General features: G+C 32.0%; 3 protein-coding genes across 4 annotated transcripts; all 3 read left to right on the top strand.

Moving 5' to 3' along the window:
* The first annotated feature begins 12 nt into the window (after nt 1-12).
* LOC119829586 lies at nt 13-3993 on the top strand. Of its 2 annotated transcripts, XR_005287812.1 has the most exons (10): nt 13-194; nt 311-403; nt 482-613; nt 692-1019; nt 1094-1290; nt 1398-1753; nt 1823-2054; nt 2716-2854; nt 3191-3390; nt 3797-3993. XR_005287812.1 is itself a non-coding variant. In XM_038352165.1 (5 exons), exons 1-5 carry the CDS (start codon nt 1688-1690, stop codon nt 3937-3939), a joined length of 780 nt encoding a protein of 259 aa, XP_038208093.1. In that variant the 5' UTR covers nt 1629-1687; the 3' UTR covers nt 3940-3993. The 2 variants fall into 2 exon arrangements, 1 of the variants encoding a protein (XP_038208093.1); XM_038352165.1 differs by lacking the exons at nt 13-194; nt 311-403; nt 482-613; nt 692-1019; nt 1094-1290 and having other exon boundaries at nt 1629-1753.
* Nucleotides 3994-5929: 1936 nt separating this feature from the next.
* On the top strand, nt 5930-14452 carry LOC119829440 (trafficking protein particle complex subunit 8). The gene is made up of 19 exons (XM_038351938.1): nt 5930-6283; nt 6381-6542; nt 6627-6915; nt 7166-7322; nt 7595-7679; nt 7761-7855; nt 7970-8155; nt 8233-8333; nt 8546-8794; nt 8893-9175; nt 9725-9910; nt 10594-10903; nt 10996-11287; nt 11370-11505; nt 11790-12000; nt 12346-12563; nt 13119-13903; nt 13973-14087; nt 14237-14452. The coding sequence occupies exons 1-19, from the start codon at nt 6136-6138 to the stop codon at nt 14375-14377; spliced, it is 4149 nt and encodes a 1382-aa protein (XP_038207866.1). The 5' UTR covers nt 5930-6135; the 3' UTR covers nt 14378-14452.
* Nucleotides 14453-17865: 3413 nt separating this feature from the next.
* On the top strand, nt 17866-21523 carry LOC119829286 (casein kinase II subunit alpha). Its single transcript, XM_038351731.1, has 7 exons — nt 17866-18072; nt 18428-18714; nt 18925-19112; nt 19455-19647; nt 19907-20136; nt 20292-20440; nt 20545-21523. The coding sequence occupies exons 2-7, from the start codon at nt 18508-18510 to the stop codon at nt 20631-20633; spliced, it is 1056 nt and encodes a 351-aa protein (XP_038207659.1). The 5' UTR covers nt 17866-18072; nt 18428-18507; the 3' UTR covers nt 20634-21523.
* Nucleotides 21524-23500: the final 1977 nt, after the last annotated feature.

Raw genomic sequence — 23500 nt, 5'->3', positions numbered from 1 at the left:
CGCAAACTTTCATACTCACGCATTAGTTTTGATTAACTAAAGCGTTGATGAAAACGTGTGCAAGTGTTACCTATTGAAGCTTTCTACATGAACGAATAATGTTCCATCACATCTTTGTAATGTGCCTTCTATTAGTGTCGAGTGTTTATGCACAAGATCCTGTCGCAAACTTAATTCAAGGTCGCGTCGTAGGGGTAAGCAAATACATTCTTTCACAGTATATATAATATTATATTCATGCAAACCAAATAAATGTATATGTAATGTACGAATTGTATGTATGTAATGTTATGTACATTATAAATTATAGATAAAGGCATTTATGGACAATTCTGCATCTCCGATCGAAATTTATTATGGAATTCCATATGCAGCGCCACCAATTGGGAGATTGAGGTTTTCAGTAAGTGTCAGAATAGATTATTATTATAAAGTAAGATATTTTTTTTATATATATTATTTTGAATGTTTGTTTTAACAGCCCCCAGAACGACATTCGGGTTGGAAAAAAACTTATTTTGCTCATCGAATGCCTCCGAGCTGTCCTCAACTGCAGGATGGAAATGTGGATTCTACTGAAAATTGTCTATGTCTAAACATTTGGACATCAAGGGTTCGAATTCCTTCGATATAAATATCTCACCGATTTGGAAAAGGATTCAGCTAATATTTTTCCCTTTTTTCTAGGTAGCATGTAGATGGACAATTGCAACCTGTCGTAGTAATCTTTTATAGCGACTCTTGGGCAGGTGGTAGCTTGAATTTACCATGTCAGGAATTAGCAGCGGAGGGTGTGGTTGTTGTTACGGTAGCTTACCGCTTGCATATTCTATCATTCTTCACATTAAAGACTGTTGACGCTCGAGGTAATCTTGCGTTGCTTGATCAGTATATGGCCCTGCTATGGGTTCGTGAAAATATATCAGCGTTCGGTGGCGATCCTACATCGATAACGCTTTTCGGACACTCGGCAGGCGCTGATAGCGTTTTGTACCATATAGTTTCACCCCGTTCAGCAGGTAATATTTTGTCTACTTATATGAACATCTGGAATCGTTTTTAATATCATATATTAAGATGACAATTTTTTTAGGTTTGTTCCATAGAGTGATTATTATATCTCCTCGAAAAATTTGGAGGGCCATACGAGAGGAGGGTAGTATGGTTGATATAAAGAATATATCGCAGACGATTGCAGTGTCATTAGGATGTATGAATTATACAAAGGACCACGACGTGTTGCATTGCATGCGATCTATGCCTCTGGAAGATATCGCGAAAATATTTTCTGTAAGTATTTTTTTTTATTTTCATTTTTAATTTAAAAGATTTTTGTCCCATTTGAGGTTTTCTAATAAAAAATAATGACTTCTAATAAAAATTTATTCTATTTTCAGAATACCTCCTGGAACAAACTCATGCAACCGACTACCGATGATTTTTTACCAGAATCAGTCCAGTATCTACCTTTTTCGTTAGCGAAAGCCTTAAAGAAATTACCTAATATGCCCTTGGATGTCATGCTTGGAACTACGGATCTTGAAGCTTTAGATCTTCAGGGTTTGTGCTAATATGATGAATATTAAAAAAATAACTACGTGCAATAAATAAATAAATACTTATATTTACAGATAATCGTATTAAGAGTTTTTCCAAAAAAAATTTTGAACAGATATATAATTTTACCATGGAAAAAGTTCTTCCTGATATTTTAAATGCTTTATCATTAAATAATCCAGAGTCATTACGACTGGTAAGTTACTAATCTGATTTGTGGAAAATTTTTTTATGTTAAGGTGTATTAAAGTTACCTCATTTTTAGTTGAAGGAGGCTGTGCGGTGGGAGTACTGGTCGTCTATAATGCAGCAAGGGACAGAAAAGGGAAATCTTGATGCTCTAGAGGCCCTCGTTAATATGGATACTGTCGTGAACTGGGGGGTTGGAAGCTTTTTGCTTGCAGAAAAATTAGCAAATTTAGTATCGCGTACATATGTTTTTCGTTACTCATATCCATCCTATGTAGATCTTAACGGAAATCGTCTTAATATGACAGGTGAGACTGTTTCCATAAATTATATAAGTTCAATGAATTGAGCAATTTGCAAATGCAACGAGCAATTATAAAATGATTTAAATATCTATTTCCTCTGTTCAAGGCATTATGCCTGAACAGCCGAAACAATTTCGGTAGTGCTTTCCTTTTTTAATGTGTTTAAATTGTCGGAAGAAAAATGATATTATGAAAGAAAAACTTAAGAAATTTGCAAAAATATTTGAAACTTCACGCGTTTGACATTTCGCGCGAGGAGACGACATCTGTCGGGTCGTCTAGTATAAAAGTAGTATAATATAGTAAAACAATATACGTAATATTATGTACTTATAACATATTTTATAACAAGATCAAAATATACCGGTGATCTTAATATTACTATATTATGTATTTTATCCGACATTCAGGAAGATTTTCAATTCGACTGAGGTTTTTTTTGTATTTGTCCGAAATTTGATAAGAAATTGTTGACTTGACAATTTGGTCCCATTTAAGAATCAGGAATCATATCTTTTTTTCTCAAGAGCCTTGGTGACCTGTTTTTGCTCTTTAGCACTCTTTAGCACTTTGCTCTTAATCACGACATTTTATCTCAGCCCTGCGTTAGTGGCTTAAGTTGCATTAATACCCGGTAAAGTCTAATAATTATAAAAAAATGCAGGTGCCATGAGAGGGACGGACCTTATTGCTTTACTGGGTGATGCCATGATGCTGCAAGTAGCTAGAAGACCTGCTTCTAATGATGAGAAACACATTTCTTCAAAATATAGACGATATATAATAAATTTTGTAAAATTTGGGTAAATACATTCTATTTATTTTGAAAAAAAAAAGAAAGGTTAGAGTCTTTCCTTTCCTTTTAACTTTGCACCTATAAGGGAAAAGAAAAGAAAATTAAAAATGTATTATAGTAGGTAATATAGTTAATATCGATCGAAATTTGACACAATTATTTATTTTTAATTTAAGATTAATACCTATTGCATCACAGGTACAATGTTAGTTTTTAATGTGCATCATGTATTTGAATTAGTTGAATAAATAAAAAAAAATCTTTACTTATAGCGGAACGTACGAAATTCTGAGATTTTTATTATATGAAACGTATAAATATATATGCTTTATTCCAATTTTAGTGTACCAAGTACTAAAGACGAATGGCGTCGTTTTACGGTTCATGAAAAGAATGTATTTGAAATATGCGATACAAACTTAGGACGCTGCTGTATCAAAAATATTCAGAAAGATGTAGCATTTTGGACACAATACTTACCACGTCTATCTAAATCATTGCTAAGCTCTAATAAATATTCAGAAAAGGTAGTGGGAGATCAGGGTATGTACTTACTTAAAATACTAAAAAAATACATCAACTTTAAAATCTAAAAATTTAAGTCGAAGTTTGTAAGATTAACTTCTTTTCGGCGCCGACTTACAGTTGACTAATTTTAATGGCGTTTTATTCATAATGTAAAGTTGAACAGCTTGTTTGTTTTTTTCCGTTGTCTTTGTTCTCGCGCTAATCTCAGGAGATGCTGGACCGATGCGGACCGGGCCGGACTGATATCAAGAAAATTGATATCACACTGCCTTGATCATTCAATAAAAATATCTCATTTTTTTTCTAAAACCTTTCATTTGTGCAAACTGCTTAGACAAGTAGATATTAATTTTATTATACTTAGTTAGGATGCGGCTGCTCGGTAGGTATTCAACTAACACCATATTTATATTTTTTTCAGGTGAAAGCCGTTTACGAGGAGGAATATTTGCCATGTGTGGAGTTTCCATTATATTACTCTTCCTTTTATTTGCTAGTGGTCTATTATTGCACAGAAGACGATCTTATCGACCCTCATCTGTTGATTCACAAATAGCGTATTAGTTCAAAATTGGTAAATATTTATGTACGCAATACGCCAATACATAAAAATAAATTATATTTCACAAAAAACGAGAATCTTTTTCTATGGATTATTCATTACAATCTGTCAGTTTATTATCTCAACGACGTTATAACATTTAGACACCTAAGGTCTTAATTTCTTCAAACACATAATATTTCAATCAACAATATGGAGGTCTACCCTCTATGAGAATTGAGACGGTTCCCCTTACCCGATAAGGAGAACCGTCTGATATGGTAGAAAGTTTGAAAAAGTGTTCAACCTTCAACACTAAATTACAGTTCAAAAACTCTAGAATGGCGCTAGCATCGGCTAGCATGGTATGTAAGATATTATGATATGACTGAATATATTTATAGAAGTTGTTAAAGAAATTGTACTACTGAGTTATTACTTATTTATGAGCTATTAAATTGGTATTCATTAATCATGCCAACGTGTTATACAATAGAATACATTTTTCTGTAGACATATAAATATTATAAATATGAGATATTCCTAACTTTAACGGTACGTATTTATAGATAAAAAAGTAAGCACGTATGATTATTATGATTATTTAAACAACAATTTAAACAATTTATTTATTAATTCAGCTTGGGTGTGTTGTTACATATACGTGGAACTCTCCTGATAAATTTAAAAAAACCTGTAGTAGGAGAGTTCCCTCTTGATGATTATGATTCCTAGAAGTTTCTTGTAAGCCCTAATTACTATAGCAAGGCCAAAAATTGGCCTCCAAACGAGTGTGGCCTTCCTTGGTCTAACTGCCTTATGTCACTATACAGGTAAGAACAATCCCGGGCTGTATAAATTGGGTCGCGGTGTCTTAAAAGAGGTATGTTTGTGTCTCAAATTCGTTATAAGTATACCACTTTAAATGCGTGTATTTCGTCAATTGTTTATTAAAAAATATTGTTTATAACAAAAAAGAAAACCACTTTCGAATTGTCAGTACTAGACTAAATTTGATGATGACATGGCAGACACCAGCTTCTAAGGATCATAAAAATCGGTTCACAAAGTTGCAAGGTAACAATACAAAACAACAAAAAACAGTCGAATTGATAACCTTCTCATTTTTTAAAAACTATATAACTTTTACGACGCATATTGACACCTCAATTACATACTCGAATGTGTTTTTTATCCCCTGTAACATGTATGGATACATTTTTTTTAATAATATGTAACCATTATAATGAACCTAATACAAAACATAGTTTTGGTCGTTACACAAAGTCAGATATAGTATACTTACTACTTAGGTTACAGTATTAAAGATGAATTTCATTGTGTTACTCGTAGAACTTTAAAATTAAGTCTCCCCATTTCCCAGTATCCGGACGGTTTCGATATTTCCTCCAGCCCATCCAAGATTATGCAGTAACTAGTTCCTGATCGGAGATTAAAGATCTGTACTGAATGTGGTACTTCTCCGATGCGAGCTGGCCCAATTCGTGCCGAAGCGTGCTCGACTACCACATACAAAGCGTGCATTCTATAGTATGCTGTGATTAGCTCTTAATAAGGAAAATTATGATAGAGTAAAGTTAAAGAAATTGTCATAAAATTATCACCAAAATTAATAGCAACTAAAACTGTTGTACATTATAGAGGTTTGTCAGTAAGTTGAAATTTTTTTGTTAGTTATTACCTTTTTGTTAGTAGGTTATGTGTATACTGTAATATTATTCCCACATTAGTTGCTGATTATTATAGAGTAGTTTATCCGATACTTGTTTTTGTGCATTTTTTTATTGTAGTTAAAATAAAGTGACAAAAATATAATTCAAAGAAACACAAATTACAATGGACGAGCAAGAAAATAAAATAAATGGTAATAAAGATTCATTCATCATCAATTAATTTAAATTTATTTATTATACAAATTTTATAGCAAAATCGCAAGTATCCGTTCCATCATATAACATAAATTCATTTTCAGAGAAAAAATATAAAATATGAACGTCAATGTCATGTATAGCAAAACTATAGATAAATTGCTATATTTTGAGAAAACGATGTTTATTTCGTTGAAAATCTAAAATACATAAACCATTTATGCAAAATACATAAATAGTAATCGAATCTAATATAGAAATTCCTGCTAAGACCATGCCAAAAAAATAATCAAATTTTCTGTGCTTTTACCCATAAAAATATACGTAATCATGACTAAAACGCCCCAGGAATTTATACAGAGCTCGTTCTCTCCAATAATTGCAACTTTATGTAGTTCTAAGGTTGAAAATATTGTATCCAAAAATAATCTGTCATTTCCTGAATTATTACAACCTTTTGCAACGCTTAATTCGGAAGGTAAGTAAAATAATGATCAAATATTCTACCACTACTAGAAGTATACTATATATTACCAGATTTAAAATACATATATTCCTTCATATTCACTTTTCAGGCCAGTTTCGTGAACCGGGTGGCAACTTATGTACTGTTAAAAACTGGAAACTTGTAATAAGAGATATTAATTGGAAGCCACTACAGCCAACAGAGGCTAGAAGGCAGCTTAATAATGCTGTCTTGCATAATTATGAGGATAAAACTACTCCACAAAATTTTGGTATACAAATTAAAATAGTTTGTCAAAAATGGTATTACATTTTATAATTTTGAATTTTTATAATAAATTTTAACTTTATTATAGAAGGCCACCGGTTTGACATACCTCAAGGGACTCCATGGTTTGATGCTTGGAGGGAAACATACTTTGAAGTTCAGTTTCCATCGGATCATGAATTCACCAAACACTTTTTGTCCTGTATAATTGTTGCAACAACACTTGAAGAGAATATAGTAGATACATATAATATCTTAAATCAACAATATGCTCAGCTTCAAAATGTCACTCCACCAAAACTACCAAAATGGTTTAACAATGCAGTTTTAAAGTCATATTTGTTACTGCATGATAGTTCCGTAGTCTCTAGAGAAAAGTAAGTCATATTTATTTATTAACACTTTATTGTACAATGCAAATATAACAGTTAAGAAAAACAAAAATATCTAATATCTATTGTACAATTAGGCGGCCTTATCGCTTAGAAGCAATTTCTTCCAGGCAACCTTGGGATATAGGAAATACACATTTTTATTTAATTATGTCTTAAATTATATCTAAGCCTTTATTTTCAATATTGCAGTGTTATAGGCTATGTTTACTTATTTATGTTTATTGTATTACAGAGCAGAAATAGCATTTGAGACACTGAAACAGACATTTGGTGCTTCTAATTGTTTCATGTTAACAATAAATTCGCGACAGGCACAGGATGCTAAATTGCCTGCTGACTATTGGGCTAATTTTGTCAAAACAGCTCCAGATACATCAAACATTACAATGGTACAGATTGATAAAAACTATGTACATACTTTTTAGTATTATTTAATTACTAGCTGCGCCCCGCGGTTTCACCCGCGTAAGTCCGTATCCCGTAGGAATATCGGGATAAAAAATAGATGTTAGCCGATTCTCAGACCTACCCAATATGCTTACCAAATTTCAGAGGAATCGGTCAAGCCGTTTCGGAGGAGTATGGCAACGAAAACTGTGACTCGAGAATTTTATATATATAGATTTAGCATAATTATTCTTATGATATTATACATTTTCAGACTAATTTATCATCATCAAATTCAAACTTAACTACTAATCAAGATTCACAGGCACAATTTCCTACAGGCAATGTTTCTACACCAGGTACTTTGTTGCGTAGATTATTCTTTATACCTTTCAGCTTTTATATCAGGTACATATAAAATTAATTATTTATATTTTTAGAAGAAAATCCCACAAACTCTCCCACTATACAAGAAGGTGCACATCCATTAACCACAAATGAAAATGATATTTATGACAATGCTAACAGTCTTCAGGTATTTATTATCTAAATCTTTTAATATAATATAGATTTTGGTTTCATGTTACAATATTCATATTAAGATGAAAAAAAAAAATAATTGTAGTAATTTTAAATTATTTTTTTTTAGACATACTCATTTTCTGGTAGCTCAGAAAGTGTTAATGTTGCTGGAAGAGTTATAGATACTTCAGAAGTACATGGAGCTGCTCTCAACTCTCTTGATGTTGAGTCTATAAAAAAGTATTTACAGGATTTTGCATATAAAGCATTACTTCCACACATAGAAAAACAAATTGGTCAACTTACAGAAATAGTATGTTGGATTTAAATAATCAAATTCGTTTTTTTTAAGTGTTTGTGAAAAAGTCTTAAAATTAACGAAATTTCCAGGTAGCAAACAAAAAAGGTGTAAGTAGATCATTACTATCAGCTACCAAGAGGTGGTTCACTACAGGCAAATCTGGTACAACTACGGTAAACAATACTGTTATGTGAGTTTCCAAAATTCTCTCTGCCTTTTCTATTTAATTGGTGATGCATAAAAAAATTATGTGCTCAATTCTTATTTAATTAATTATATTTATAAAGCGACCATCGGTAATATGAATTGTGGATTATCCTCATTTTACAATCTGGTCATTATTTCTATACTTTTTCTTATAACATATTGATATATCCAAGTGTTATTATATAATCTATACAGATATTCAAGTGATTGTCCAGAACTACAATTACGAAGGCTGGGAGATCTTTGGTTTCTATGTGGTCAATGGCAACGCGCGTTTGACACCTATCATACAGCTAAAAGAGAATTTTATGCTGATAGTGCTTGGCTTTGTTATGCTGGTGCTCTTGAAATGGCAGCTATAAGCGCCTTTATGGCTGGAGAGGCAAATCGAAAAACCCATGGTTACATGGAAGAAAGCATAGTCACTTACCTAAACACTTGCAGGTAGGAGTAACTTTGTAGGGGGAAACTGAATAAAGTTATCTCTGTATAAAATATGTATAATTGCACAACATTCAGTGATGTTCCCTTTATGTTTTTAGAATGGTACAGTATGCTGTGAGAGCTACCTTACTATCAGTACCCTGTCTTATTCACTATGGCATGTATGGTGAAGCAGCAAAGCAACTTATTAGAATGACATCAGAAGACAGTGACTTGAGGAGTGCCATGTTATTGGAACAAGCAGCTCTTTGCTTTTTATTAGGACCTAGCAATAGAATTATGTGCAGAAAGTATGCATTCCATATGGTTCTGGCTGGTCATAGATTTTCAAAAGCTGGGCAGAAGAAACATGCTTATCGTTGCTATAAACAAGCCTATCAGGTTAGTATAAATTATTATCTACAGCATCAAGCTATAATTTTGAAATAATTTTTTCTCTACTCTTTTAACTTAATAAGCTTAACTTCAACTTGAATCAAGGGTGGTCAAGCATTAGACAGTACTATCTTCTTCCCATTAGCTATAACTTGTAATATTCTAAGAGACACGACCTATTTATTTACTTTGAAATATTTTTTATTTATAAACATATTCAATTGGCAGCTATGAACATGAACACATTTCAATAAAGAATAGGTGTTTTTAAAAGCATATATATATAGTATAAAAGAAAAGAAAGTTTAATAGGGATGGTATAAGGATACTCGGATGTTTGTTATTTTTTCAAGCGAAAACAGCTTATTGTATCTGTTTGAAATTTGTTACTGAGATAGATTATAGTTTAGATTATCACAAAGGCTATTTTTACAGTACCACGCGAGTGACGCCGCGGGTTTCAGCTAGTAAAAAACATTTCATAAAAAAAGGTCTCATCTGGTTATAAAATGTGTGAAGTCCACCCTAATATAAATGATTTTCTAAAATCATCAGATCTACGCGGAGAGCGGGTGGCGGTTGTCAACGGACCACGTGCAGTTCGCGCTGGGGCGGCTGGCGGGCGCGCTGAAGATGCCGCGCGACGCCGCGCGCTGGCTCGCCGCGCCGCTCGCGCCCGCCGGCCACCAGCCGGCGCCGCAGCAGGATGCCTTTCTAAGAGAGTTCATGCTCGCTCACCAGGTTTGTTCGCATTCTACCGATTTTTAAATTTTACGCGATTTATATTTTTTCTATATATTATTCCTAGTTTTACGTTAAAGCCTCATAGCGTTTAAATAATAGAACCAAATGTTAATAATTATATTATGTAATTAACGTGCGTAATTTTTGAGTGGGTATTAAAGTATATTCTACTGGATGATGTTACAAATGTAGTTTTATAGAATATTTACAGAATTAGCCTTCTTTCACTGCTAGGTATGATTTTCGAAGATTGCTTCTTAATTTAATTCATTTTATTAAAAAAGAACAAAAAAAAAGAAAATTTGACCAAAATGATTTTTACTATCAATATGACTTAAATAACAGTAAGGATTTATTTATTATATTTTCCTGTATGGTTTTTTATAATTGCTATTGATATCTAAACTTCTACTTGGTCTTATGTATTAATTTCCTATACAATTAATGATTTGAATTTAAATATACATTTATAATTAAATGAAAGATTACAAGTGCATGTGTTTGTTCACTAACATCTTTGTTCTTTAATTAATTGGTGTCCTCAAGTTATGAAAGACTCCAGATTATTGGAATATGTGTCGACAGAAGAAGCATTGCATGAGTATCAAAATTATTCGTTACTATTCTCGTATTTGAATTCTATTCATGAATGTTACAATGCACCTGACATTAATTTCCAGCAATGGGTAGATGGATCTGAGGAATTTAAAGAGCATTTACCAACTTTACCAGTCCCATTATTAGTGGGTGAAGATATAGCTGTTCTGTGTGTCGGGCCTGCACCCCTTTCTTCGCCGTGTCGATCTCCAGCTACTTCAGTGTCATTTAACAATGTTTCAAATGAAGCTTCGCTAACGGATAATGCATATTGGAGTAAACTCGAAGAAGCACTTCTACAAGTAGCACAAGGCAGTATTCCCATGATTTTCAAGCCCACTTTTGATTTGTATACTCAAAAAAATGACAGTAATCCAATTGTACCACAAGGAGGTAATGGCTTGATATATAATAGATGCTAACATATATTTTTACATTTTTATTTCCTGTATCTTTATCCTCATTTCTCATAATTTTCTTTACAGAACCAATACATATTGCTGTAACTTTAAAAAATCCCTTGAAGGTATCCTTGCTTCTCAATGATATGGAATTGCTATGGCGTTTCACGCCTAATGCTGAAGTATCAGAACTCTTTCAAGATGAATTCCTTAATAACGAATCCAGTATTGCAGCAGGTCATAGCCTGGAGAGCCATGTTATACATGGACAAAAGATACCGAATTTACTTTTGGAAGGTGAATGTCAGAAGATGGTTACATTTACCATAACACCCTTAAAAATGGGGCAGCTGGATATTCAAGGATTAGCTTATAAGTAAGTATTTTATATTTTAATGTATATTTCATAAATCCTTACTTATCTTTAACTGGACAAATGAAATGTATTATATTTTTAGGTTGAATAATGCTGGGGAAGGTAGAGAGAATGGTAATGGTGTAACTGTAATGGGAAAATTAGATATTCAAAGACAAATAAATGGATGCGATAAACGATTGCACATAACAGTTATAGAACCAGCCCCTTGTTTACAGGTGAACAACAAATAATAATTAATATTATAATTATTCACTCATGGCTACGCCCGCGTAGTGAACGGAAATTCTCATGGAAATGAAAAGTTAATCCATGGTAAAAAGTTGCCTATGTCACTCTCTAGCCTCCTAACTATCTCTAGACACAAAACTTCTATAATATATCGCTACATTCCAAAGTTAAAGAAACACAAACAAACACAGTTTAGAATTTGTGATACTAATAAGGAATGGAGTGTTATTATTTTATTGATGTGACAGAAAAAAAAACTTGATTCTTGCAGATGACATTTACGGAAACGAACACTGAAGTTATAAGTGGAGAATTAATGACGATTGACATGGAATTTCGTAATGTTGGACCAGCCGTTATGAAGAATTTGCATGTAGCAGTGTCTCATCCAGAATGCATGTGTGTGGTAACACCTGAGTATCAAGGAGATTCTTTGAAATATTTGTATGAAGATCGGTATAAAGATCCTCCAGAATATACAGGTATTCCAGGAAATATATGATTTGGGAAAAAAACCATTATTGACTATTGTTTTGTTACGTAGTTTTCTGAAGACTATCAACAAGAACAATAACACGGATTTTTTTATCGTGTTGTTGTATATTTGGAACTTTCTATGCATATATAATAAGAACTTGCGCATATTTATATAACATATTATTATACATACTAGTAATTATTTAAATTACAAATTAATTAATTAATATAATCAATATATTTTACAATTCGAATCATATATACGCAATTTGTCGATATTTGTTTTTGTTAATCTTGCAATATAATATTCCTGTGAATGCATTTAAGTGTTTAATCTATATTGTATAAAGACGAGCGCAGCGCGCGTGCACACATGCGGTCGCGAGCGGCGCAGCGGCGCGTGGCGGCCGTGGCTCGCGAGGCGGGCGCGGGCGCGGGCGCTACCGCCACTCTCCTTTTGCGCCCAAACAGCAACGCGCCCGCACTCTATCTGCTCGCGTACTATGAAACTGGGCTGAAGGCGCGCCCCTATCGACTGCTGCGACACATGTTCCGGTTCATTACGAAGGTAAATTGGAAAATTTAGAATAAAATGAAAAGTAACTGCAAATATAAATGTAAAATTATTAGCCATCAAATTTTTAACCGAGCCAACCGTTGCTCAGCCTCATTTTTCAATCATTTATCATAGCGACAACAGAAATACATCATCTCAGACAATTTTAACTGTTTAACTCTTACAGTCCATGAGATGCAGCCTAGTAAAAGACAAACAGACGGACGGACAGCGAAGTCTCTGTTGTGAGTACCCTTCGGGTAGGCAACCCGCTACCTCCGCCCGATTTAGTAACTAATAACAGTTACTAAACCGGGTGAAAAAAGACAGAAATTTAAGTATGCATTGTGAACAACAATGCAAACATAATCTTTTGTTACTGGTCGCGCACACTGATTTATCTCGTTTTTCGAAATGTTCCATTTGCATTTAAAGATATGTAATTTAATAACAAAACAACTTGTAATGCTTCTCTGCTTTGTGTACACGCAACATGTTACTTAATGGCGAATTGTGTTGCGGTAACACAGGTTCTTATGGAATTTATACAACATATTATTTTTACAGGACGTTGTAGAAATACTAGTCACGCCTCGTAAAAGCCTTGGTACATTTGAAGGGAAAGTTATGGAAAACATACAATTTGCCATTGAAATCAAAAATATAAGCAATGAAAAAGATGAAAACATATCTCTTGAAGTAATAGAAATGTCCCTGTTGAGTAGACAATGGAAATTAAACCATATTACATTAGCATTAGATGTTGATAATTCATTGATTGCTCGAGAAAGGTTACATCTTATAACTAAAGCCGTTAGAATTTTTGAAGAGCTACCAGAAGGGCGAGTTGAGCAATCATCTTTAAGAGTTTCCAAAAGAGAGCCTGAGAATGTGCAATCAAGTTTACCATATTCAGCATTTGTAACAGATGATGTGCCCTCTCTTTTAGATAATTTTGATTCTCCTAACCATCATGAAATTAGAACTGGCATGATTCAGTCTATGCTCATACTAAGATGGAACGCTCACGATAAGACAAATGGAAGAAAGACAGTTGGACAGCATTGCGTCTGGTTGGATTGCTTCAATAAAACTTTGTCTCGAAACCGAGAAAAAATCGTTGACCACACGGTACAAATAGATGATTTTGAAAGTAAAATGGACATAATAAAGGACAGTAAAGTTAAAGGCGAAAAAAATAATGTGGTTATTTTAAGATTAGAACATTCGAATTATGTAGACCACAACTTTAAAGCAAGAAAATTGTGTATTATACCTATAGCTATAAATATCGTGAATTGCTATGGAGTTGCTGTTAAAGTATTTATAGACATGCTAAAACAGCAAAATAGGTAATTACGTAAGCTCTTTTAGTTCATGAAATTGTTTGTAAATGCTTAAAAAATGTGTTTTTTCAACAGAGAATCTTCTGGTATTCTTGGTTGGGCTGGAGCTTTGAATAATGGCTTTTCAGTTGACTCGAAGGAATTGGGCCTAAACGTGACTTTAGAAAAATTCGAGTCACGCTGCATAAAGGTGAGTTAATTGTTCCTGTTTTCTAACAAAATTTGATTTTTACTATTTTATAAAATAAAACGCAATTACATGTAACTAGATTCTTTTATTTGTATTTTATACGTAAGTCGTGTCGAGAAATGAATAACTATATTAAATCTTTTATATAGGTTCAAGCTCTATGTGCCGCCCCAGGGACATACACGGTTGGTGCTGCTTTCTCTGTATCTACAATTATTGGAACTGGCAACACAGCGACAACACAGTTTATTAATAATACATCCTTATTAATTGTTAAACAAGCAATATAACCTAAGCTATTTATTGTTTATGATGAATATTATTGTGCAATGAATATAGCAGAACTTCTTTGTTTAACAACCAAACTCTTTTATTTCAATACATTGATCAGAGATACATTTAGTATCATAAAAGGTACATTTTTAGTTCAACAACTAGAGTGTTCCCCCGACATCGTTCGCGTGAACTTTGGACATGAACTGAAGGATTGCAATTAACTCAGTTTTTAGGGCGAAGCTTAAGAGATCACTTAATTAACAATTATATTATTGATAAGACGTTTAGCCTTACTGGGTTGGCTACTCTGTCGCGAAGATAAATGGAAAAGAAAATTAGACAAAATAAATGGGAGATTAGTCAGCATAAACTGGCTCACCGCCTGGAAGTTATAGGAAATAATAGCCAATATATATGTTGTTCCATAGATTAGCGTGTACAAGCAAATACACCTTTTTGATTGGATTCGTTTTCAATTGCTGTTTTAAACTCCCTTGATTTATTGTTTTTTAATATTTTCAGTTATTATTTATTATCTACAGTTTTTATATATGTTATTTAATATACTGTATATATTATATATTTTTACTGTTTTGTTATATGACAAGCGTGTCATTTTTGCACCGATTGTGGAGTCACATTTAGACATGGGAACTCGTAACTGTCTGAGTAAAGTGGTATTTAAATATCATTATGCATTAAAAAAACAACTGAAAAAAAAAATTCAGCTATATTAAAAATTTCAAGTCCTGTCACTAAATAAATAATACTAGCTTTGACCCTACGCGTTAATTCGGAGTAGTTTAATAGATGTTATTATACATATAAATCTTCCTCTTGAATCACTCTACCTATTAAAAAAAAAACATCAAAATCCGTTGCGTAATTTTAAAGATTTAAGCATACATAGGGACCTAGGGACAGAGAAAGCGACTTTCTTTTATAATATGTAGTGAAGAGAAAAAAGCACTAATAGTCGTACTGGCTCTTGGGATTCATTCAACTAAATCCGTTAGTTGTTTCTGCGGGAAATTGCATCCAACATCAATCCATATTACAAACTTCCACGTTTAAAGTAGTACAGATTATTTTTTTTTAATTTTGAAATAACACGCGAGAATTCACTGGGTGATATAATATCATTCATCGTTCAATATAAAAAGCAAGTAATTGATTTTTTTGTAAGACGTCGTTAGAATTTTATAGCCTATAAAAATATGTATATATCTTTTGCAAGAAAGCTGGGTGATTGCCATAAAATAGAATAGAATAATACTTTAAGGTTTTAGCATTATACACATAGTAGAATCAAGAAACGTTTATATTTTGCGTTACATTTATAAAAGTAAATACTGCAAAATTAATAGCCTTATCACCGACTACATTTTAAATTGTCCTATTTGACCATAGTTTTTTATAGAAAGTGTATTCGTTTAACTAGAAGAGGAAAAAATAAAGATTAAATTTACTCCTTTATGAAAAAATACTAAGGATAAATGAGTATGTATTATAAAAATTTCCGAAGTGGTCAGCAGTTTTTTGTCATTTTGGGGTGTGGTAAGTAAAAAAATCATTAACATTATGTAATATAATGTAATAAATTAAAATGTTAACAGAGAAAGTATAATTCTACACGGAGTCAAAGGTCTATTTCGATTTTCGTTACGATGTTAGTTAATCGTATTTCGTGATAAAGGTTCAGCATGTTGGTATTGCTTTTATTTATAAATATTCACACTGTTGATTTTGCAACTTGACATACTTGTATGCATAATGATGTTATGAATTTAGCAATACCCAAATAAATATAATAATAGTATAGCACTACTGACTACGCTGCTACTATTGCTTAACAGCTAAATCTGTGTATAAAACGCCTTGAATTATCCACTGATCCACTGTTTCGTGGCTATGATGGAGCAGTGAACAACAATAATTACCATAAAAACAAAAATCGACGTTAATTTTTAAGTTTTGTACCTAATGTTCTTTTTACGATCTTTCATATCATATCTTTAACTAGGATAAGAAAAAAAAAACAAATCCTCAAGAACTTTCTGTTTCAAGACTTTATGAAAAAACAAAAGGGTGTTTTGATTACGTATAAAGTATAGATTTTATGGTGCCATATAGTGCCTTAGGGCACTACCACAATTCTGATGATTACAACACAATTTTAAGTTGAAATCCATCAAGCTATTTAGGATGTAGGGCGTCCCAATATTCCAAAATGTGACATTATTGCTTATAAGCATAGAATAATATGAGTACCTATTGAATTTGTCAATTGTCAAAAATTATAACCAATTTACAACAAGAATTTATTAAACGTTTTTATGATCTATATTTAGTTACAATCTTTAGGATGGTTTCTGCTTGAATAATTAGCCAAATAAGAAACGCATTTTAATCAGTGTAAGCGCATAATCGCATGAGATTTGGTACGTTTAAGTTGACATATACACTAATACTTGACTCTTCTTCTTCTTCTTTTAATTTCGTGGAGACCCCACCGAGAACGAATTCTGCCAATTTTCGACTTTTATAAATTTTGAGTTTCTAGTTTGGGAAAATAATTAAATTTAATTATTTTCCCAAACTAGAAACTACAATTGTAAATCTTCATTTATTTCTGTTATATCTTTATACAAATCTTTTTTTGGCACTTATGTTTTCTCGTGTGATAATATTTTTCTTTTGAATTAATGGTGTCTCAAGATTTACTATTATATAAAACAATCTCGGATTCATTCGTAGATAATTTTTGAATCCGTCGGTCTCAAACTCACTCAACATGTCCACTATCTAACTTAAGACAGTGTAATCAGAAGCTTCCAATTTCGAAAGTTGTTTCTAAATTCAGAAACGAAATTTAGTAAAGTCTATCTATCACGGTTCATGAGATACAGTCAGAACGGACGGACAGACATGTTTCAACGTGATACATATAACAATAATGTTTGACGCTTAACGAAGTAGGCACGGGTCAGCTAGTATCAAATAGAACAACAATAATCAGTCAATAAAAATTACATCACAAAAGTAGAACTTTAATATAACGTAACATTTGATGGTATAATGTCTGACAGGTTTTTTGAATGAACTGTATCAGAGGAAATTTTGCATTTTGAAAATGGAAAAAGGTCTTAAAAGTATTTCAACATATAAGCCACAGAATGCTATTTATTAGTTTTTAAAATGCAAAATACAAATAGGTATTTAAAATTTTGCAGAATTATCTTTTACTTACCTACAAGTATTTCTAATAAATAACATCTCTGCTTTTAGGTAACTACATTTAATTATAGAATATTCTCTGAGCGTAAAAGGGGCTAACATAATCAGCATAAATAACTTGTTTAATTAAAATGATATACATTGCAATAAAAATTACTAACTGATTTCATATTAATAATATTCGAATTTTTAACTCAGCCACAGACACACTACATATAGAGCATAAAAATGCGAGGGTGAAAAACTACAGACTACAGAGTATGCACTCGGCCGAACTTGGCCAGTGTGGAACTGACTGGTAGATAGATGGATAGATGGGCGTCCATCTTGAATTTCACTGGATTTGTGCCGGTTATGTGATAAAAGTGTAATTTGTATATTGAACTTTAAGTTACTCGTTAATTTTTAAGACCTTTATGTATGATTGAACTAAATATTGTTAAAATTTAGGATAACAGCAGGAATGTGTTAGGTATGGAAATTATGCCTCATCCATTTGATCATTTGACGAATAATGGCGTGCGTTTTTCTCTCTGAAGACTTTCAAATTTTATTTCGTGTCGTCAAACCTTGAGTAGCTTTATTGATTTAAAAGTCGTATTATTTATTAAAAGTATTGTGGATAAATATATTTTTTTAATTTAAAGTTGAATTGGTTTTGAATGAGTTGGATGTCGTTTTTTAGGTTATACATCAATACAAGTGACTCGTAATTGTTCGTAATCGCCAGTAATGATCCCCAGTGACAAATTGAATATTTAAAATAGCAAATAACAAGTGTGATCGTGAATGCCTCAAAGTGACGTTGAAAATATTTTTATTCACAGTATCATTACTCAAGACATATGCGATTTCCGGTAAGAGTTTCGTCGATAAAACCTTAGGTTGGCAAAGGTATTTGAAAACGATGGCAGTACCTAGTAAAGCTCGGGTATATGCCGATGTGAACTCACAAAAGCCTAGAGAATATTGGGAATACGAAAGCTTTGTGGTAGATTGGGGTAATCAAGAAGACTTTCAGTTGGTTCGAAAACTTGGGCGTGGAAAATACAGTGAAGTATTTGAGGCAATAAATATCACAAATGACGAAAAATGTGTAGTTAAAATATTAAAGGTGAGTGATTTGTAATAGTCTTATTTTTTTGCTGAATATTTGTGAAATATTTATTTTATATAATGTATAAAAATATATTAATCTTAGAAACATTTACCAATTTTACTGTTATACTAACCCTACGGAACCCTCGCCGAAAATATTATAAAACAAATGTTAATTGTTGTATTTTAACTTAGCATAAAAATTTATAAAGAATGTGTTTTGCAGCCTGTTAAAAAGAAGAAAATAAGAAGAGAAATAAAGATATTAGAAAATTTAAGAGGAGGCACAAATATAATAACATTACAAGCCGTGGTAAAGGATCCTGTGTCCCGTACTCCAGCGCTCATATTTGAACATGTTAACAACACTGATTTTAAGCAGTTATATCAAACATTGTCAGATTATGATATAAGGTGGTTATTTACTTTATTTTATGCTTCCAATAATCTACAAATCTCAAAAATGACATTTACTTGATTTTTTATATTTCTCTATGAATTAATATACAGTTGTGACTAAAAATTATACAATATTATCATCTCAGCTTAAATGACATGTGTTACATGAAACCGATTTACTACTGTTGAATTACAACATAAAATTAGGCTACATTTATAGAGTTTGAAAAAGCTTGATTTATGTATACATGCAGACATTTCCTTTGAATTCTTGAGGTTTGGTTTGATCACAATGCAAAGTTACACCAAGAATACAATTAATAATATTGTTATAAATTCTATACCCATATTTTACAGGTATTATTTGTATGAACTTCTGAAAGCACTAGATTATTGCCACAGTATGGGCATAATGCACAGAGATGTTAAACCTCACAATGTGATGATTGATCATGATAATAGAAGGTTGCGTCTCATTGATTGGGGTTTAGCTGAGTTTTATCACCCAGGACAAGAATATAATGTTCGTGTTGCCTCTAGGTACTTTAAGGTAAGAAAATTAAGCATAATAATTATTCATGTCTTTAGCTACTATCCAACCCATACCATATCTTATGTGTCTGCTCTTTAATTGAAATTCTTGAAATAAATTTTGAATGAATATGTTTATTTTCTTTTAGAAATTACTTAAAGGTACACTTAAGAAGTAACAACTGTCAAACAGATTTATAATATTTGAGTGTTCTTATTTGGTGAATTGAATAGTTTCTTATATTCTTATATATTATCATTTCATGGGGGATTTTTAGGGACCTGAACTACTGGTGGATTATCAAATGTATGACTACTCATTGGACATGTGGTCGCTAGGGTGTATGTTGGCATCCATGATCTTCCGTAAAGAGCCTTTCTTCCATGGTCATGATAATTATGATCAACTTGTACGTATTGTCAAAGTGCTGGGCACTGAAGAACTGTTTGAATATTTGGATAAATACCACATAGAATTGGATCCACGTTATAATGATATACTTGGGAGGTAAGCATTTTCGTTGAAGTATATTTATTGTATTGTATAGTGTCTCATATTAATCAAGAAAAAATCTGACTAATATTCACAAAAAGAAACTTACCAGTGTCAGAGTAACTTAAAAAAGCGAATTAATTTACTTAAGTAATAAATTATTTTTACAGACATTCTCGTAAAAGGTGGGATCGATTTGTACATTCAGAAAATCAACACTTAGTTTCACCTGAAGCAATAGACTTCCTTGATCGCCTTTTACGTTATGACCATTATGAGCGTTATACAGCTCGTGAAGCCATGGATCATCCATACTTTTGTAAGTTCATCAATATTTATGCCTAAAATAGTCACATGCTTATGCATGAATTAATAAATTTTTTGTATATCATATAGAGTACTCATCACAAAATTTCTCTTTAGATCCAATTGTGAAGTCGCAAGGCCCAATGGCATCTTCTAATTCACCAACTCCCAAGGCATTGCAAGGAACAATAAATGCAACAGAGTAATTATTTTAAATATTTAATAATGCTCTTTATAACAGTATGTAATGAAATATATATTCACTTGTACAAGACTCTGGAGGAAAAGGACAGGTAATGACACCATTGCAGTTCATCAAGAGGAAACATAAAAGGACAGCCCAACACAAGCATCTTGATATAAATGAACTACTTAATAGTTTCCAGTTCTACTGAAAGAAGTATAATTTGGAAAGACAATATACTTTTGTGTTAAATGTTAGTGAAATCTGGTTAATTAATTGTTTTAAAAGTGTTTTCATTGTCGATACACATTAACTTTAATAAGTCTGGAAGAGTACACTCATTTACTTCAGGAGTATTTTGAGTTTGAAGATGATGAGTTGAACTCAATATTGTTTTTTTATGAAAATTATTTGTGGAGTATTGACATGAATGAAAACTTTTCGAGTTTCATTGCACTTGATCTTTGCATTTATTAACCTATGGTATTGATATTGTAATTACTTGTATGATATGATACTGATAACATCCACATACTGTTTTGAGATACTGGTTATAAGCTATGTTTTGTTGAAACTTCAGTTAAAATTTTGTATTTATGTAATTAAAATGTAGATATGTGTGATAAATACAAAATTTTAATGTGTTAATTTTTTCATTACATGAATAATAAGGAATACCCGTAATTTTTTAATTATTAGTGATGTTAATAAAACATTGCTTTTATTAGTATATTTTCGATAAGTTATGTTAGCTGTCCCTATAAATATAATATAGTTAAATCGAGTCGGTCTTCAGCAAAATGGTGAGCCTCATTAATTTATAATTTATTTTAAATGTAATAACTTGAAGTTGTTGCATCAAAATTTTCTTAATAAACAGACTAACTTTGCCTGGTATGTTTGGATTATTTATATCATGTGTTTTTCTATAATATTTCATGGCAGCATCCCAAATAAAGTGAATAATAAATAACATCAATTTTAAGATTATTTTGTAATAGTGTTTTAAAATTAATCCAATACAACACTTATAATGTTTAGATAAAAAATTACATGAAATGATTTTTATAATTTTCAGCTCTTTATTTGAAATTTTACAAGTTCCTCACATCCCATATTGATCGAAAACATTCATGTCACAGCATTATAATTTTAAGGAACCAAATCTTAATAATATCTACTTTGACGATAAGGACTGGAAAACTCCTGTCTCTTACGCGAAAATAGTGGAATATATTACGTAACATAATTTTATAAAAATGTTCATATTGACCGTACGTATATTATGTAAATATAATTCGCAAATGTGCATAAACAACCGTGATATATAAATGAAGAACTACTTATTTACTCACTCTACCAAACATACCCAATCAATTGCCACTGTTGAGTTGTTTACCCTAGGTTTTGCCTAGGATTGTTATAATATTATAATGCAATTAATAATGAAATTGCATTTTTGTCTGATGTACTCTCGAATATTATGCCCTAATGTGAAATATACTTGATATTTATTCAAACGGAGATATGGGCAATTCTGTTGAGGGTGTGAAGGGAACATAAATACGGAGGAAATCTCATGCTTCATTTTGACTTCACCTAATAAGAACACAAGAAAACGCTCTTACAGCATAAGCCTTGTCTTAACGGGAACTAAACTATTATCACATAGTAGGGGAGCCCAAAACGATATTTTGGGATTTATTCGAGCGCGTCATATAAGGGCAGGTACCTCTCTTATTGCCAAGAACCTAAAGAAAGTATGAGTAGTTAATATTGGTGGGTGCGCTCACAGGAGCCGCATGAAATTTAAAAATATCAATAATTCGTCAGATTAGCGAAATTTGGCCTTTAGTTGTAATTAACCCCTAATATCTTTATCTAATACGTTTGAGTATTTCTTTTTTATTTTTACTCTTTTTTTTCATAGCCACGAAATATTCATCTAAATCGTAAGATTTATGTATATTTGTTTCGGTGATATGCTAGAACATTCAAAATAACAAAATCTAACGCGCTTGAGCATTTCGGTATCCCTGTTTTTTGTTAACAATAAAAAATAACAAAAAACGTTTCTCCACTGCTAATATTGAAAACATCATAGGACTTTTCTTGCTATCGTCTAATCTGCGAATTCCAATAGGTTTCCGAGACGCTCGAGTAATTACACATTCAGCATATTGGCCTCTTCTACTATTACTGGAGCTGAAAATAATAATACCTAAGTTTTTATTTTAGTAACAGTACAAAATTCTTTGATATTGTTATTTAATAAATTGCGATAAATAATGTTCTTGACATTGATGCATGTTTTTAATAAAAGATTGATCAAAATAAGATATTTAAATCAAGCACGAGCGCCTACAAAACAAGAGTTACCAGTGGTCAGAATTATCCATAAGGCAGACGACGTAGATATGTTGTAGTAGCTTTACGATACAATATATACCTAAAGTTACCCTAGCAGCAGTTTCGTGTATTTCACTTTCGTTGGCAAATATTTAATATAATATAATGTCGTCCAATCGAGTCCAATACAATTAGTGCTTTCAAAATAAATTGGGTAAAGGGGGCGTTCGTTGAAATGAGTATCGAAACCATTGGTTTATGAGATAAAAAATAAATACAAAATTAGGACCTTTTCAAGAGTTAATTCTTTAACTAAGAAAGCTAGACACCAAATTATAATGGAAATTAACAGCTTATAATATAGGATACAGCTTCTCAAGTTTCAAAGTGTACTATTTGTATTAATATATAGATAACAAATTATATGAAAATCACGACGCCGCTGTTTTAATGGGGATAAGGGCAACGCTAATTTTCGGTGTAATACACTGAATCTGAAAAAGATGGCAAGAAAATCACGATTTTGGTATATCGATACTA

The sequence above is a fragment of the Zerene cesonia genome, chromosome 10, assembly GCF_012273895.1.
Source record: "Zerene cesonia ecotype Mississippi chromosome 10, Zerene_cesonia_1.1, whole genome shotgun sequence".
Classification (NCBI taxonomy): Eukaryota; Metazoa; Arthropoda; class Insecta; order Lepidoptera; family Pieridae; genus Zerene; species Zerene cesonia.
Note: the sequence above shows the minus strand (reverse complement) of the source record. Positions and strands in the feature narration are given on the sequence as shown.

Bases quoted from the DNA above. Each gene is read 5' to 3' on its own strand.
- LOC119829586 (XM_038352165.1), top strand. From the start codon at position 1,688: ATGGAAAAAGTTCTTCCTGATATTTTAAATGCTTTATCATTAAATAAT. The intron at 2,055-2,715 runs GTGAGACTGTTT...AAAAAAATGCAG, and splicing joins AAATCGTCTTAATATGACAG to GTGCCATGAGAGGGACGGAC. The intron at 2,855-3,190 runs GTAAATACATTC...TTCCAATTTTAG, and splicing joins ATAAATTTTGTAAAATTTGG to TGTACCAAGTACTAAAGACG.
- LOC119829440 (XM_038351938.1), top strand. From the start codon at position 6,136: ATGACTAAAACGCCCCAGGAATTTATACAGAGCTCGTTCTCTCCAATA. The intron at 7,856-7,969 runs GTATTTATTATC...ATTTTTTTTTAG, and splicing joins ACAATGCTAACAGTCTTCAG to ACATACTCATTTTCTGGTAG. The intron at 8,334-8,545 runs GTGAGTTTCCAA...TAATCTATACAG, and splicing joins ACGGTAAACAATACTGTTAT to ATATTCAAGTGATTGTCCAG.
- LOC119829286 (XM_038351731.1), top strand. From the start codon at position 18,508: ATGGCAGTACCTAGTAAAGCTCGGGTATATGCCGATGTGAACTCACAA. The intron at 20,137-20,291 runs GTAAGCATTTTC...TTATTTTTACAG, and splicing joins TATAATGATATACTTGGGAG to ACATTCTCGTAAAAGGTGGG. The intron at 20,441-20,544 runs GTAAGTTCATCA...ATTTCTCTTTAG, and splicing joins CATGGATCATCCATACTTTT to ATCCAATTGTGAAGTCGCAA.